The following is an 18,367-nucleotide window of genomic DNA, read 5'->3' as shown; positions in this document are numbered from 1 at the left end:
GAAACACTTTCTGGAGTCCTGCAGCACCTGTAGCCGACTCGATATAAGACTCTGAAAGTAACCTAAACATTCAATAATAATTTTATCTCGAGTATTCGTCCCATACGGTCGTCATGGAGACTGAGAGATGTCCGACCTGTCAGTTGTTGGTCTGAACCGGAGCGTCACTAGGACCAGTTCAGGGCAGCGATCCAGAATCAGCTGAATATCCAGTCTTCATCCTGGACCAGGAGGTCTACGTGGTCCCTGAAGACTCCCTCCTGTATCTTTAATGTCTTCTAGTTTCCACAGTTGTGTAATTAATTGTCATTTTATAGGAAATACATCTAATTTATTTTAATTCAGAAGTCTTTATTTTGCACATGTAACAGACATGCTTGGACCTACTTAAACAAGGAATGCAAGAGAGAGACTATAAAATAGTTGTCTAATCTTGTCATTTATAACTAATGTGACTTGTTCTTCATTAATCTGATTATCTGTTTTCTTCATCTCAGTGATTACATTAGATTATCCTTTATTTCTCCCTCACTTAACTCACACATGCAGGGGAGGGGTAAAAAAGTAAAAATATATCATTACGAAATGGATGGATGTCCGTGTCCCCCTCTACCATCGCTGATGTGTCTCCACGAGACACAAACACAGAAAACTCATCAGTTCACTCAGGTTGCAGCTTCACTTTAAGCTGTTTGGGGGAAATATGTTCAGACGTGGTTTTCTTTCTTGTTCGGGTGAAAATCAGCAGAGTTCAAACGTTTATTTATCAAACCCCTCGTTACTTAGGGAGATGTGGCAGAACATGTTGAATTTTTCAACATCCTGACGTGTGTGGAAAACGGCGTACTTCCCGTGTTAACAGATGGTAAACGGGTTATGTCTCAAAACCAATCTGACAGCCTTTCCGTTTCCTCCGCACCTCTGTTTTTCATCTCTGGTTTCCCGACGTGGAGTAGTCCAGAGCGATGGAGGGCTAGCAGTGGGTCCCCTGCGTGAGCAGAGGAGTCATGGCTGAAAGGGTCACCTGATGCACATTGAAAAAGTCCACAAAGTAGACAAAGTAGTCCAAAAAGCAGAAACACTGAAAAACACAGTTTAAAAAAGTAGGAAACGCCGCTTCCTCCAGCATTCCTCCAACTCTCATGAACCCTGATCAACTTGACCTCCTTCCAGTCTCAGAACATTACCTTTGTGAGGACATGTTTCACGTGTGCTGGGAGGGTTTCAGTGTCTGGATGTTGCAGTTCTGTTTAGGGGTTGCAACACTGATGAGTTACCGTTAAAACCAGTCAGACATAAACCTCAACCTCAAAGAACCCTTTTACAAGCTACATGTATGTGATGAAACAATGATTGGTCAGTTAAACGATACAAAACAAATAAACAATGGAACATGAGTTAAGTTAAAATGCATCTTAAAAGGACATGAGCAGAAACTTAAAGAGCATATTGCAGGTTGGAGACCCCTGTGAATCAATGTGTAGGAAAATAATGTAGGAACTGAATTTTCTTTTTGTTTTGATATTTTTATTAGGGGGTAAGGCACAGTTGAACAGGAATAAACAAAAAAAAGATATACAGTCTACCTCCTTTTTTTTTTTTTTTTTTTGGAATTAAGAACAGAACAAAAAATCCACACAAAACAATGACAAATACACGAAAATTATTATATTCTTATATACAAGTAATATTTAAGTATTTAAGCTAAACAGTATGAATTAAAAAAATAGATGAATAAAAAGGGGGAAAAAAAAAAAAAAAACCAAAAACAAAAGAAAAGTAAATAAAAAGATAAATAAAAAGGAGGAAGAAAGAAAGGAATGAGAGAAGAGAGGGAGGGGGGGGATCCGTCAATCAGGAGGCAGGGACTGGAGAGAGTGGAAGAATGTAAGAAAGGGAAGCCACTTATTATAAAATTTGTTGCAACTACCCTTCAGTGAATATTTAATCTTTTCCAGCTTCAGAAAAAACATGGTGTCGTTGAGCCACTGGGTACTAGAAGGAGCCTTAGTCGACTTCCAGTGGAGAAGAAGGTGGCGTCTTGCCAGTAAGGAAGTAAAAGCCAAAATGTCTTTTTGGTTTGAAGTAAACCGGCCATGGTCCTCTGGGAGCCCGAATATGGCAACATGGGGGGAGACTTTTATATTCACCGAGAGTATTTTTGACATGGTGTCAAAATAATTCGACCAAAAGCGAGAAAGTAGTGGGCAAGAGTAAAACATATGGGTTAAATTGCAGGACGAGGCATGACATTTGTCGCATTCGTCAGTGACACTGGGATAGATCTGTGAGAGTCGAGCTTTAGAAAAGTGGACTCTAAACAGTACTTTAAACTGTATAAGTGTAAGACGAGCGCAGGATGAACTTGTGTACATTTTTTTAAGAGCAGCGTCCCACCAGTCATCCTCCAAATTTAGATCCAGTTCATCTTCCCAGGCAGCCCTAACTTTAATAACTGGAGAGAGATCGAAAGACAGAAGGTCATCGTAAACCTTAGAGATCAGTGATTTTTGAAGTGGATCATGGTTTAAAAGCACCTCCCACTGTAGAGTCGGCGGAGAGGATGGAAAAACTGGAAACAAAGCTTTAGCGCAGTGTCTAATCTGAAAGTATCGAAAGAGATGAGAAGGCGGGAGATTAAATTCACCTGAGAGATCTGCAAAGCTGCGAAAGATACCATCCTTGTAAAGATCTCCAAAACTTTTCAGGCCCTTATTATGCCATATGAGAAAGGTTGAATCTGTAAGCGGAGGTCGAAATAAATGATTGTTCAGTAATGGAGCTAAAGTAGATGCTGACTTAAATTTGAAGTGTTTCCTAAATTGATACCAAATTTTAAGTGTGGAGTGAACCACTTGATTATTTGTAAAGACAGAGAGGTTGGATGGAATAGATGAGGTAAGTAGAGCAGGTAAAGAGGATGAAATGCATGACTGTGCCTCCAATTTACACCATGGCATATTCACCGATTTGAACCAAAATGAAATTTTTTGAATATGTGCTGCCCAATAATACAGTTGGAAATTGGGAAGTGCCAGTCCGCCATTGAATTTACATCTCTGAAGTGTGGATTTGCGGATTCTAGGAGCCTTCCCACACCATAAGAAGTCAGAAATAGTTTGATCAATTATTTTAAAAAAGTGTTTTGGTAAGAAAAGTGGAAGACAATGGAACAGAAATAGAAATTTGGGCAAAATATTCATTTTAACTGCGTTAATTCTTCCAATTAATGAAAGAGGTAAGCTTTTCCATCTATGGAGGTCAGATTTAATTGTAGACATTAAAGGTGAGAGATTAGCAGAAAAAAGAGAGCTTAACGTTCTGGTTACGTTGATCCCAAGATACCTAAAGCCGGAAGGACTAATCTTAAAAGGGATATCTGACTGTACGAGCTGTGTTGCTGAGTCATTAATGGGATAGCATTCACTTTTAGATACGTTCACTTTATAGCCTGAGAAAGACCCGAATCTCTGGAAAGCAGATAAAATTGAAGGAATGGAGAGGACAGGATCCGAGACATATAACAGTAAGTCATCAGCGTAAAGTGACAGCTTATATTCTGTTCCCAATCGGGAGATCCCAGTAAAAGTGGGGGAGGACCTCAGAAAGATTGACAGGGGCTCTATAGCTAGTGCGAATAATAGGGGAGAGAGGGGACACCCCTGTCTGGTGCCACGGGCTAGAGTAAAAAAATTGGACTGAATGCCATTAGTGGAAACGCTTGCTTGTGGAGACGTGTAAAGGAGACGAATCAAAGAAATGAACCCATTCCCCAGCCCAAACTTCTTCAGTACAGTAAATAAATAGTCCCATTCAATCCTATCAAATGCCTTTTCAGCATCGACTGAGATTACGACTTCAGGTGTTGTGGTGATAGTTTTAGAGTGAATAATATTTAAAAGTGTCCGCACATTAAAGAATAACTGTCGCCCCTTAACAAATCCTGTCTGTTCATTTGAGACAATAGTTGGCACAATGTTCTCCAAGCGATAAGCCAAGGCTTTAGCAAGGATCTTAGCATCTACATTTATTAACGAAAGAGGTCTGTATGAGCCGCAGAGAGTTGGATCCTTATCTTTTTTTAAGAGGAGACTTATGGAGGCTTGCCTTAAAGTGGGAGGGAGAGTGCCATGTTCCAGTGATTCCTTATAAACAGCATGCAATAAAGGGGACAATTTATCCTGAAATTTCTTAAAAAATTCCACTGGAAATCCATCAGGGCCAGGAGCTTTGTTATTTTGCATACTTCTCACAGCGAGATTAATTTCTTGTACCGTTAATGGCGAGTCAAGATTTTTAGCAGCATCGGAGCCTATAACAGGAAAGTTGAGGCTATCTAAGAATTAATTCAATTCAGTGGAGCCAGATGGAGATTCAGACGTATATAAAGAGGAATAAAATGAGTGAAAGACAGAATTAATGGCGGTGGGATCCTGATGCAATGAGCCTGATGAATCTTTTATCTGAAGGATCATACGTGAGGCTGCCTGGCGACGTAGCTGATGAGCCATGAGCCGACTTGCCTTGTCTCCATGTTCATAATATACGGAGCGTGATCGTAAGAGAAGTCGCTCTGCGTCATTAGTGGTAAGGAGATCAAATTCAGTCTGTAAATCGACACGTTGCTTAAGAAAACTGGGAGAGGGGCAAGTAGCAAGTTGTTGGTCCAATTTTGTGATCTTAATAGAGAGTTCTTGTAATTTGGCTTTCCGGGACTTATTCAAGTGAGCAGAGAAGGAGATAATTTGTCCCCGCAAATATGCTTTTAATGATTCCCACAGCAGTGAAGATGAAATTGGTTCCATATCATTTTGATTTATAGAGATGTAATCATCAATTTTAGTTGTAATAAAATTGGTGAACTTATCATCTGAGAGAAGTAATGTATTGAACCTCCAAGATGTTGAGTAGCGTGGCTGTGAAGAGAACTGAATATCCAAAGAAAGAGGAGCGTGGTCGGAGATCACAATAGGATGATAATCAACAGACAGTACTTTGGGAATTAGTTTAGCATCAATAAAATAATAATCAATCCGAGAGAAAGATTGATGCATCTGAGAAAAGAAGGAATATTTTTTGGTACAAGGGTTATAAAATCTCCAAGGATCGGTGCAACCGTTCTTGGACACAAAATCTGAAAGAGACCTCGACATTGAAGAAGGAGTCAGATTTCGTGGGCTGGAGCGGTCTAGTTTGGGGTCAATTACGCAGTTCATATCCCCGCCAATTATAAGAAGACTGTCGTTCAATGAGGGGAGACATTCAAAAAGCTTGTTCATAAAGTGTGGGTTGTCAAAATTGGGGGCATATATATTAACTAATAATATGGGAATATGAAATAGCGTACCCGCCACAATTAAGTATCTGCCGTTTTTGTCTGAAATCACCTTAGATGCTGAAAACTGCATTGACTTACCAATTAATATAGCAACCCCCCTGGCCTTAGAGTTGAAATCAGAGTGAAACACCTCAGAAACCCAGGGACATTTAAGTCTGACCTGGTCTTTGGTGCGCATGTGGGTTTCCTGAAGGAGCACTAAGTCAGCTTTAAGACGTCTCAGGTGAGCAAATATTCTCGATCTCTTAATTGGACTCCCCATGCCTTTAATATTCCAGCTCAACAACCTCACAGAAGTACCAGTATTAGTGGCCATATGTTAAATTCCTAAAGATAGAGATGTACCGAATGCGGATCCCCAAGGAAGGAAAGGAAAGAAAGGGATGGAGGGAGGAAAGAAAGAAAGAAAGAAAGAAAGAGGAAAGAAGAAGAAAAAAAATAAATAAATAAAAAAAAAAAAAAAAAAAAAAAAAGGGGGAGAAAAAAAAAAAAATAAATAAATAAATAAATAAAAAAAGGGGGAAAATTGAAAACAACAACAAACTTAACCTACTGAACCCCCCACCCCCCACCCCCCAATTGCACTTACAACGACCCCATCCCCAAACGATGGAGAACCCAGTGCAAACTCCAGAAGGAGTCAGATCCCTGAAAAGAACACTTACGGCTTTAAGCATAACTAACAAGATAATAACTAACAAGCTTCGTGTTGAGCTCCTGCAAGCCCAGCAACATTAACAGAGAGGTACAACCAATCACGACCGAGTTAAACTGAAAACCACATACCGTGTATATATGGGAGAGAAAAAAAAAAAAAAAAAACGACACTGATGAACTGAAAAAAGTTCAACTAGACTTTGAGCGACGTGATGACAGCGCTGGCCTCCTCTGCCGACCTGAACTCCCTTTCTGCGCCGTTGTGGGTGATGCGGAGGCGGGCGGGGTACAGCAGACCGTAGCGGATCCCCGGGATCTCGCGGAGCCGGCGGCGGACGTCATTAAAGGCGGCTCGGGCACGGGCCGTCTTCTGGGTGTGGTCGGGAAAGACAGAAAAAGTCAACTCTCCACACGTAATCCGTTGCTGAGCCCTGGCTCGGCGCAATATATCCACACAGTCTGTATGATAGTGCAGACGGGCGATGATGGGACGAGGGCGCTCTCCGGGCTTCGGCTTCGGCTGGAGGGTGCGGTGCGCCCGGTCCAGGAGAGGCTCCTTCTCCAGGCTGAAAGCCTCCTTGAGCAGAGAGGGAATATCCGTAACAGCAGAAGAGGTGGAAAAATCTTCAGGAATTCCCACGATCCGTATGTTATTGCGCCGGGATCTCGCCTCCAGATCCTCGCATTTACCATCCAGCCTCATCAGTTCAGCTGACAGATGCTCCACTTTAGCCTGTAAGGTTGTGATGTCATCGGTGCAGGATGAAAGAGATGTTTCCATTTCAACCACGGTGTTCTTCAGAGCGCGCACATCAGACTGGATGTTTGTAATGCTTTTTGATAATTCCGACTTCACCGCTTGCAGCTCAGTCTTGATGCTCGACAGGTTTTCATTTAAAGCAGCCTGAAGCTCCGATTTAAAAACAGCCGCCATCTCAACGCGGAGTGATGCGAGCAGCTCGGCCTTAAAGTCGTGTGAAGGAGCGGCCCCGGCGGCCTCGGCCAGGCTGGACGGGGGGTCACCACGAGGCGGGGATGCTGCGTGCGGAGAGGGCCGCGGGGGTGGTGCGGATGGTTTGAGTTTTGGAGGCATTTTGGTCGGCAAAAATACGGGGCCAAAGTAGAATAATGAAGGTCGGGAAAAATAAACCGAAGGAAGATGAAAAAGCTGTACCAAAAATAGATATTTTTAAAGGTTGTTGCAGGAGCTCAAAAAAACACGTCCTAGTCCATTAGTCGCTACACCGGAAGTCAGGAACTGAATTTTCATTGAAATATGCATAAATATATACTACAGTGACCTCCAGAGTTGTTTTTGTGAGAGTATTTTACTTCTGCATCTGAAAAAGCTGAACCGGAAGTGACGTAGCGGGAGGGAGTGCGGTGAATTTCAACAATAGGAAAAATAATGGATCTTAATGTTAGTTGTGACACTGAAGAGGTTGTGAATGTGTATTCACACCAATATGACGGGCCACAGCCTTATAATTACGAACCCGTTAGGCCCCCCACGTTCTTTTGATTGACAGCTGAAACTCGCTTTTTAAAAGGCTGATTTATGGGTCCGCGTTACACCAACGCAGACCCTACGGCATAGGTTACGCGGCGACGCACCGAACGCTGCGTGCGCTGCGTACCCTACACCGTAGGCTACGCCGTCGATTTTAAGCGGAACCATAAATCCGCCTTTATTCACTGCAGCACCCGCCCGTGCTCCTGAAAGAAACTCCGAAACTCCTTAAAAATGGGTGAGTACTTGTAATCTGTCTACGTTTGTACTTTCTAAACAGAAATCAGGCTTATTATCTTCTCTTTTTTCTGATAAAGTGCATCCAAAATAGCCGGGTATTTTTAAAACCAAATACCCCCCCCCCCCCTCCCCCTCGTTTATAAAATAATTTGTATCCACATTACATCATTGTTAAAAAAAAAAAAAAAATTCCACACTTAACCGAAGATCAGCGTTTTCGACCACATTCATAAGCATTCCAAACCTGTAGATCATCTGTTCCTCCAGCCTCCGGGCCACCTCCGCAGCGCAGTTTCCCCGGGATCCGCGTCTCCTTCTCGGGTAACGAGCTCGAGCTCCCCCGTGTCCCACCACGGAGCTGCCGCGTTAATCGACGCAGCCCTACGCCGTAGGGTACGCCGTAGGGTACGGCGTAGGGCTGCGCGTCGCCGCGTACCCTACGCCGTAGGCTCTGCGTCGGTGTAACGCAGTAAACGGTGGTCAAGAGCAGAGACCATTTATTTAATAAATAGCTTGGAGGACAGATAGTGGATCATCTGTAGTTCTGAGTCGCACGTTAGACGTCTGACTCAGAGCACATTTGTTGTTGTTTTGGAGCATAATGTGACGTTCGAAAACGCAAAACTGCTCTCTGTCTCTGCCTACACGCATCTACATAAACTGAGTTTTCAAAAATCTTCACTTTGCCCGCAGTTTTTTTAAACATTCGTTTATTTGCGTTTTCATGTGGATGACAGGTCCAAACGTAGGAAAATATCTTCGGTTAAGCAGATACCCGGCTACCCGGGGTCTGCGCAGTAAGATGGGCAGAGCTGTGGAGACGTCTCCCCAGTGCTGCGTCATATGACGCGGCGTTTGAAAAAAAAAAGCGTTTGTAGGAGCTTGGCTAAAATCAGCCACTTTTTCCTCTGAATACGTGCCCTTGTGTCTTGTAAAACATATTAAATCCTACATTACATCCTACAGCTCGAAAACAGGAAATGAGGGTGGGGTTTTCTGCAGCAACAGGAACATGTCTAGCAGGAAGTCACATCAGATGTAAAGCAGCTTTTACAAAATCCAGTCCAGAAGAGTCGTGTTCGTCTCTGAAAGAAGGTCCAAGCGAGTCCATCGGGTTTTCCTCCACAACAGCAGAGTCTCTGAAACACTGGTGAGTACAGCTCATCACATTTCCTGCTTCAACACGACTTTTCACTTCCACTCCTTCGTGTCAGCATCACTGGTAAATTGGACTTCACTAACAAACCATGAAGGACTGCACCGCATTAGAACGAGAGAGCAAGATTTTTGTTCCTGAGCAGCTTCACTTTCATGTTCTGTTGTCATAAGATAAGATAAGATATCCTTTATTTTCTCCCTCAGTGGGGAAACTTATTTTGTTGGCAGCAGTACACTTAGCACACACATGTAGGGGAGGGGTAAAAAGACTGAAAAGTCAGAAATAAAAAATATATAAAAATACAAAAAGATACGTATAAAATATGTATAAACACAGGATATGAACAGTATATACAGTTAAGAAACAGTTCAGAAAAGCAGGTGGAGTGTTGTGAGGTAGACTGGCAGATTGACAGATATTGCACATCTTATATGGTTATCATAATAGGTTTGGAAATAGGACGAGGAACATCAGATGTTCTGGAAGCAGCACAGCATCCAAAACCCATGTTGATAGTTGCTTAGAAACACATCACCAAAGCAGCAGGGTGGCTTGGCAGTTGGACCGTTGGACAGAGCAACAAAGTTTGTGGGTTGAATCCCAGCAGCAGCATGTGTGTGTGTGCAGTTTCCATCTTCTCCTCATGCTTGAGTGGGTTTACTTCAGGTCCTCCAGTTTCCTCCTACAGTCCAAGAACACGTTTGTCAAGTCAAAAGATGATTGTAATTTGTCCCTAAGACTTAGTGTTTCAATTCTGTTTATGGTTGTGTTTTTCCATGACACTTTTTTGCAAAAGTGAAACTGAATTTCATAACTGTGTGGGGGAGGGGTTTCCATTGAACTGTGTCTTTCTGAACGTAACTCTAGTAGTTGTCTCTCTCTCCATATCTCATCCTGCAAAACTTTTCTTCAAAACAATGAAAGAGAAAACCTTGACTTTGAAGAAAATGGACATACAGTGGGTACGTAAAGTATTCAGTCCCCTTTACATTTTTCCCTCTTTCTTTCATTGCAGCCATTTGCTAAAACCAAAAAAGTTCATTTTAATTCTCATTAATGTACACTCAGCACCCCATCTTGACAGAAAGAAAAAGAAAAAGAAAAACTGAAATATCACATGGTCATAAGTATTCAGACCCTTTTCTCAGTATTGAGTAGAAACCTTTTGAGCGAGTACAGCCATGAGTCTTCTTGGGAACGATGCAACAAGTTTTTCACACCTGAATTCTGGGATCCTCTCCAGTTCTGTCAGGTTGGATGGTGAATGTTGGTGGACAGTCATTTTCAAATCACCCCAGAGATGCTCATGTTTATGTTTATGTTTATGTCAGGGCTCTGGCTGGGCCAGTCACGAATAGTCCCAGAGTTGTTCCGAATCCACTCCTTTGTTATTTTAGCTGCTTAGGGTCATTGTCTTGTTGGAAGGTGAACCTTCTGAGGTCCTGAGCACTCTGGAAGAGGTTTTCTGCATATCTCTGTACTTGACCGCATTCATCTTTCCTTCAATTGCAACCAGTCGTCCTGTCCCTGCAGCTGAAAAACACCCCATGATGCTGCCACCACCATGTTTCACTGTGGGGATTGTGTTGGGCAGGTGATGAGCAGGGCCTGCTTTTCTCCACACATACTGCTTAGAATCAATGCCAAGAAATTCAATCTTGGTCTCATCAGACAAGAGAATCTTATTTCTCATAGTTTGGTCAAATTCTATGCAGGCATATGTCTTGCCCTGAGGAAAGGCTTCCATCAGGCCACTCTGCCATAAAGACTCGACTGGTGCAGGACTGCAGTGATGGTTGACTTTGTGGAACGTTCTCCCATCTCCCTACTGCATCTCTTTGGGTTCCTCTTTACCTCTCTCACAGAGGCTCTTCTCCCACAATTGCTCAGTTTGTCTGGACAGCAAGGTCTAGGAAGAGTTCTGGTCGTCCCAAACTTCTTCCATTTGAGGATTATGGAGGCCAATGTGCTCTTAGGAACCTTGAGTGTTGCAGACATTCTTTTGTAACCTCGGCCAGATCTTTGCTTTGCCACAATTCTGTCTCTGAGATCATTGGCAGTTCTTTTGACCTCATGATTCTCATTTGCTCTGTCATGCACTGTGAGCTGTAAAGTCTTATATAGACAGGTGTGTGCCTTTCCTTATCAAGTCCAATCAGTTTAATTAAACGCATCTGCACTCCAATGAAGGAGCAGAACCATCTCAAGGTAGGATCAGAAGAAATGGACAGCATGTGAGTTAAATATGAGTTTCACAGTAAAGGGTCTGAATACTTATGCCCATGTGATGCTTCAGTTTTACGTTTTTAATACATTTTTATAAACATTTCTACATTTCTGTTTCTTTCAGTCAAGATGGGGTGCTGAGTGTACATTAATGAGAAATAAAATTAAACTTTTGTGATTTTAGCAAATGGCTGCAATGAAACAAATCTAGGGAAACATTTTAAGGGGTCTGAATACTTTCCATAACCACTGTATATACATATTAACATGCACATGTATTTATGTACGTATGTAAATGGCGCTATATTTGTCAGGAACATGCATTTGTGGGAGGAGCTGCAAAGCTGAGGATGGGGTTGAACCCATGAAAAATCTACCAAATCTTCTCTGCAAATTAGGGATGGGAATTGTTAAGAATTTACCGCTTCCAGTTCCATTATCGATCGCTTATCGATTCTCATCCAATATTTTCGTTTAACTTTAACTAAATCAAAGATGGCTTAAGGTGAAAAACAGGAACCTTTTCAAATTAACATTGTGACATAAAACAACGCCAATGATCAACTTTTGCACATCAAAAGTTTTTATGCATAAAATGTTTAATATTGGAGGTATTTTTTCCTTTGATGTGATCAAACCTTTTCACCTGTTGCAACCAAGACCCGAACCATCATACTACCGCATTGATGCTCCTGCAGGACTACGGTTTGCTGCAGTAAGCAAGCAATAGCATATTTTTTACAATGAACACATGTTCTGTTTTACTGACGGGAATGTCAATTCACATTTTATGAAAATCTACATAAAACAAACTTCATGCACATTTCATGATACTTATCAAACTTATAAGTAATCTTTGTAAAAAGGAACATAAACCAAGAAGTTCCTGGGTTTAATTCCCGCCGGGGACGCTGTGGGTGCTGAGTGTGTGTTAGTTCTCCCATGACTTCAGTGCCCACACCCTGGGTGGGTTTGGCGAAAGGGCCTTTCTGTGTGGAGTTTGCATGTTCTCCCCGTGTTCCCTTGGGTAGCTAATGGGAGCTACCCTCACAAAAACATGCAGCAGTCCTGGGCTATACATGCCCCCTCTGGCCAACCAGGGCGCCAGATGGGGTGGGGAGGATCCGGCCGGAATAACGTGATCCTTCCACGCACTACGTCCGGCCAGAGAAGCCCCACCCTGTCATGTGAGAGTAAGGAGGAGACTTGAGCTCAGTGCGGGTTTTAGGATGGCTAAATTTTAAAGTTCATTCAAGGCTGTATTTTTATTTAAAAAATGAACACATTTCTGTTAAAAAGACTTACTCATAAATTAGAGTTCAATTCCTTATATACTTGATATGAACAAAGGACAAATCCACCCATAGGTAATCAATTCATTTATTGTTGATCCATCCTAAAACTAAGAGGCGCCTTTGTTTTTTTCTGGTCTTCTTTTTATCACTAGATATGTATGACGGCCAGCTGGCCTCATGTTGCCTTTTCTAGTTATAAGATGTTTGGATATCTGGATACATGTATTTTGTATTTTATTTTACACCAGGAGTTTTGAATTGATTTTTTTTCTTTTCTATACCATGTGACCCCCTGGGGAGGGCTTGAAATGGGGCGTCTTTTGTATCCACATTTAGTCTGAAGAAGAGCAAAATGCGCTCAAAACGTCACGTGTGATGTGCTAAATAAATCTGCACTGGGGAGCAAAAGTGTGCGGTCTCCTCTCTTGTTTTTCCTAGCGTAGAATGACGGGTCATTCAGTCTAAAGAATAGTCTGAACTGTTTCCAGATCTTAAAGGAATGCTTCACCGTCAGGTTTGAAATACACCGAGAGACAGGCTCAGAAAGGGGGAGTTTTGAGTAAAGAAGGGGCATGGAAAGAGGTGGGTCCACAGGAACCGTTTGAGTTGTAGCCATTTGCCGGTGCTGTGAGATGAAAAATCCTTCCAATATAGCAGAATTTTTATGTTAGCAGCCCGATAATATAACTGAAAATTAGGAAGAGAGAGTCCACCATGCTGACGCTGCCACTGTAACAGGCCTTTGCATATTCAAGGGTTTCTGAGGGTTATTCATATACAGATTAATTCAGATACCAATTTATCTATAGACAGAAGCGATGATTTGGATAAAAATATAGGAATCCAAGAAGAAAGCATGTGTTTAGTGAACATATAATTGAGGGTAGGACAACCTGTAAACGGCAGGCTAGTATCTTTGAAATAATTTTACTGTCAACATTTAAGAGCCAAATAGGGTGTATGAACTACATTCCTGGGGATTTTTATCATTTTTAGTGATAAGCGATCTGACTGAAGAGAGCAAAATAGTGGAAGGTTGGTTCAAGAACTTGAAAAATTCACTCAGAAACCCATCTGGTCCTGGACACTTCCCATTTTGCATGGAATTATTAGCTTTTTTAAGCTCCTTTACTGAAAATTGTCCTTCAAGGCCAGCTGCAGTGTCATTCTATGTCACTGTAATTTAATGACCACAAAGAAAGTATCCATTATGTAAATGTCATGAATTTTAAATCAAATCTGTCTTTCCACAGAGGAATAACATGTCTGCTGGCAGCAACCTGAGATCTGCAGATCAGTTCCTGTGCTCCATCTGTCTGGATGTGTTCACTGATCCAGTCACCACACCATGTGGACACAACTACTGTAAAACCTGCATCACTAATTTCTGGGATGTTAATGTTCTCTACAAGTGTCCCATATGTCAAAAGATGTTCACCAGAAGACCTGACCTGGAAGTCAACACCTTCATCAGAGAGATGGTTTCTGAGTTCAGACGTGAAGCTCAACAGAAATCCAGCAGCAGCAGCTCAGAGCAACAAGCTGCAGAACCAGGAGAAGTTCCCTGTGACGTCTGCACTGGAACCAGACTGAAGGCCCTGAAGTCCTGCCTGGTGTGTCTGCTGTCCTACTGTGAGACTCACCTGGAGCCTCATCTGACAGCTTCACGTCTGAAAAGACATCAGCTGGTGGAGCCTGTGGAGAACCTGGAGGACAGGATTTGTACGAAGCACGATAAACCTCTGGAGCTGTTCTGTAAGACCGACCAGACATGTGTCTGCACGCTCTGCTCTGTTTTAGACCACAAGAATCATGAGTTTGTTCCTCTGAGAGAAGAATATGAAGGAAAGAAGGCAGATCTGGAGAAGACAGAGGCTGAGATTCAGCAGATGATCCAGAAGAGACGACTGAAGATTCAGGACATCAAAGAGTCTCTGAAGATCAGTAACGATGCTGCAGACAGAGAGAAAGCAGAAGGTGTTCAGGTCTTCACTGATCTGAAGGAGTCTGTTGAGAGACGTCTGAAGGAGTTCATGAAGGAGATGGAAGACAAACAGAAAACTGCAGAGAAACAGGCTGAAGACTTCATCAAAGATCTGGAACAGGAAATCTGTGAGCTGAAGAAGAGGAGCTCTGAGGTGGAGCAGCTCTCACGCTCTGAAGATCACCTCCACCTCCTCCAAAGATTCTCATCCCTGGAAGATGCTCCACCCACCAAGAACTGGACAGAGGTCAGAGTCCATCCACCTTCATATGAGGGGACTGTGGTGAGAGCTGTGGACCAGCTGGAGAAGAACCTCCGAGAAAAGATGAAGAAGCTGTTTGAAGCTGAGCTGAGGAGGATCCAGCAGTTTGAAGCTGATGTGACTCTTGATCCTGATACAGCAAATCCTGGACTCGTCCTGTCTGATGATGGAAAACAAGTCTATCATGGTGATGTGAAGAAGAAGAAGAATCTTCCAGATAATCCAGAGAGATTCTCTACATGTGTTTGTGTTTTAGGAAAACAGAGTTTCTCTTCAGGCAGATTTTACTTTGAGGTTCAGGTTAAAGGAAAGACTGAATGGGATGTAGGAGTGGCCAGAGAGTCGATCAACAGGAAGGGAGAAATCACACTGGGTACTCAGAATGGTTACTGGGCTGTTTGTCTGAGAAATGGAAACGAGTACAAAGCTCTTGATCATCCTCGAGTCCGTCTCCATCTCAGTTCTCCTCCTGAGAAGTTGGGGGTGTTTGTGGATTATGAGGAGGGTCTGGTCTCCTTTCATGATGTAGATGCTGCAGCACTTATCTACTCCTTTACTGGCTGCTCCTTCAGGGATAAACTACACCCGTACTTCTGTCCTTGTCCCAATTATGGAGGTAAAAACTCTGCTCCTCTGATCATCTGTCCTGTCAATCAAACTGTCTGATTGCTGCCTTGGTCCTCCGTCGCTGGGCGGGGGCCAAGTGCCCCTGCGGATGTGGGGACTCCGTGACCCTTGGGGTGTCCGCCGGGGTGGCCTCGGGGGTGGGTGGGGCCGGGTCCGGGGATCGGGCCACCCCTGACCGGGGGGTGCACGGGCGGGCACGGCGGCGGGGTGGCACCATTCCCAGGTGTCTATGTCTTATGTTGTCAGTATGAATGGGAGGATGTTGGACCGTTTCCCCCTCTGTCTGGGGGCTCCGGCGGCGCCGGGGGCGCCCGTGGAGGTACGGTGGGGCCCTGGCCTGGCTCGGAGGGCCAGCCCCCGTCTACTGGATGGCCGGTGGGGGGACGCGGGTGTCTTATCAGGGCCGGCTTTGCTGGTCCTGCTTCCTGGCTTCGGCCTCCGCTCCCCCTCCTTCCCCCCCTACACGATTCATACGCACATAGGCGAAGGGCGGGGGGTCCGGGTCGTGGGGGGCATTGTCCCGCGTGGCCCGGCACTCCCCGCCTCACGGTTTTAACAGCAAAATAGACACTGCACATTCAACACTTAATAAATACATTTGACAAGGACACGTAGTTCGGGAGGGGGGGGGGGGGGGTCGGTGTCAAATCGATACTTGGCCCTCCCCCCTCCCTGTTTTTATGGCATTAATCACATGCACTCAACACCAGGGGCGGGAGGGGGTCCCACATCACCCGCGTTCCCTCACCGGCCTGGGATAGGTGGGTCGGGATACCCGGGCCTGGCGGGGCCCGCCGTGCAGCCTGGGGCGCCTTCTGGCGGTGCTGGACCCCTCCGGGGAGGGGGAAACCGTGCGTGATTGTGTGTCTGTGTCGGTGAGAATGCGGTATGGAAGGGTCCTGCCATGGAGGATTTGGGCCTCCATTGGCAGGACATCAAAACTTAATAATTTATCATTATTATATTATACAAAGATGGTTATTATTATTATTATTATTATTATTATTATTATTATTATTATTATTATTATTATTGTGATAGTATATCATATTATTAGTATAGATATCGGATAGGTGAATGGATGAATGAATGGGATGCCTGGGTCTGGGGCCCTCCGTTGTCGGGCCTGCACGGGTGTCGCGTTGTTGGGGGGTTCCCTCTCTCCGGGCCGGTCTCCGGTCCCCCCCGCTGCCTCTGCGGCGGGGCGCCCCTCTGGTCTTGGAGGGCCACTTTCGTGGGGGGCGGGTGCGCCTGCCAGCGTCGGCGGCCGGGGCGGCTCTGTCTCTCCGGGCAGGCTGGCCCCCTGCCGGGTGGGGGTCGTTGGCCTGAAGGGTGAGGGCCTCCTGGCCGCGTGTCCGGCCCGGACCGGGTGGCCGGGGATTGCCTGGGTCGCGGTCCGCCGCCGCGGGATCCCTGGCTGCTTCTCCCCGCGCCGTGCCACCGGCGGGGGGCACGGCGGTGGGTTGCCTCCCTCCTACTTCTCCCCTCTGTGGGGTTGCCGGTGGCCTGGGTTCCGGGCTCTTCCGTGTCGGCCTCTGGTCTCGCGGGTTATTACACACACACACACACACACACACACACACACACACAGTCACTTAGTCACACGCATATACACACACACACACACACACACACACATGATCATATACATACACACACACACACACATAGACATACACACTGGCTTGTTCACCTGCATGCTGGCTCTCTAGTTTTTGGGTTTAGGTAGCGGTAGCGATAGCTTAGCTCAGACTGCAATCAGATCTCAAGATTTAGGTCGATTGCTGTTATTGTTTTGGTTGGCTCCGTGCCGGTTTCGTGCTTTGTTTGTGGTTTTTTGTTGCAGATTTCCAGACCCCCCCCCCCCAAAAAAAAAAAAAAAAAAAATCACTGGGTTTGTATGTGTATATTTATGTATGTGTACGCATATGTATGCGTATATATATGTATATATATTAAATATAGTAATAATGCACATATATATACTTTTGGTTTCTACCGTCATGGTAGAAACCAGTTATTAACCAATCATTAATATGTGTGCAGACAAGGGGGGGAAAAAAAAAAAAATCAAACTGTCTTTGATATAAATACTGAATGTTCATGTGAATGAGTAAAGAATCACTCTGATTGATGGAAACATAGCTCCATGTTTACTGTAAAATGACTTCATCTGATTAATGTTATAATTTCTGTTACATTATTATTGCCACAATCTTAATTCCAAAAAAGTTGTGTTGAATGTAAATAAAACACTATTCCCCACTGTGCAGCAGCTCTTTCTGTAAACATTTTGGAAGTTAGGATACCAGCTACTGGAGTTTTAGGAGAGGAATGTTGTCCCATTCTTGTCTGATTCAGGATTCAGGATCCAGTCTTGGACTTTTGGTGCTGGATTCTTGGTTTCATGACGCACCAACTATTTTCAGTTGGTCAAAAGGTCTTGGGCCTCATTTATAAAGCTTGCTTGCGCACAAAACAGGGCTGAAAGATGCGCAAGCCACCTTCTACGCAAAGGTTGGGATTTAAAAAGAAAAAACTAACCGAAAAATCTGCGTATCCCTACGGCAACCCTGACCCTCCCGTAGGAACTTACTTAAGATATGGGGAACTGGCGATGCAGGCTGTGAGGTGGTGAAATGAAGCCATAGCCTATTCGTGTCATACTCTTAATAATGTCATCACATATCAGACTTATAATAAAATAGCGCTGATTGTGTCCCTACTGTGTTTGAAGCACAGCGTCAGTCAGGATTCTGCTGCTGCAGCCGCAGTGCAGGACACGCCGGGAACCTCCTCTTCTCCACCGCTTCCAACCGTGGAGTGACTGAGGACAGAACAAATGAGGGGCTCCGTAGAGCGTTTAGGGGCTCTACGGAGCCCCTAAAGGGACACAGATTTTTTTATATATATAATGAGTTTTACGTGCGCGTGAAACCTTTACATGCGCGGGTGTAAGCCTAAATTATGGTTCCGCGTTAAAACGACGCAGAGCCTACGCCGTAGGGTACGCAGCGACGTGCTCCTACGCCGTAGGCTCTGCGTTGGTGTGACGCGGAACCATAAATC

General features: G+C 44.3%; 1 protein-coding gene across 1 annotated transcript; it reads left to right on the top strand.

The window, feature by feature from the left end:
• Positions 1-8,741: 8,741 nt before the first annotated feature.
• LOC133453169 (E3 ubiquitin-protein ligase TRIM21-like) lies at positions 8,742-15,405 on the top strand. Its single transcript, XM_061733077.1, has 2 exons — positions 8,742-8,895; positions 13,679-15,405. Exon 2 carries the CDS (start codon positions 13,688-13,690, stop codon positions 15,335-15,337), a length of 1,650 nt encoding a protein of 549 aa, XP_061589061.1. The 5' UTR covers positions 8,742-8,895; positions 13,679-13,687; the 3' UTR covers positions 15,338-15,405.
• Positions 15,406-18,367: the final 2,962 nt, after the last annotated feature.

Source organism: Cololabis saira, chromosome 1 (genome assembly GCF_033807715.1).
Source record: "Cololabis saira isolate AMF1-May2022 chromosome 1, fColSai1.1, whole genome shotgun sequence".
NCBI lineage: Eukaryota > Metazoa > Chordata > Actinopteri > Beloniformes > Belonidae > Cololabis > Cololabis saira.
Note: the sequence above shows the minus strand (reverse complement) of the source record. Positions and strands in the feature narration are given on the sequence as shown.

Coding starts and splice junctions, on each gene's coding strand:
- LOC133453169 (XM_061733077.1), top strand. CDS start 13,688: ATGTCTGCTGGCAGCAACCTGAGATCTGCAGATCAGTTCCTGTGCTCC.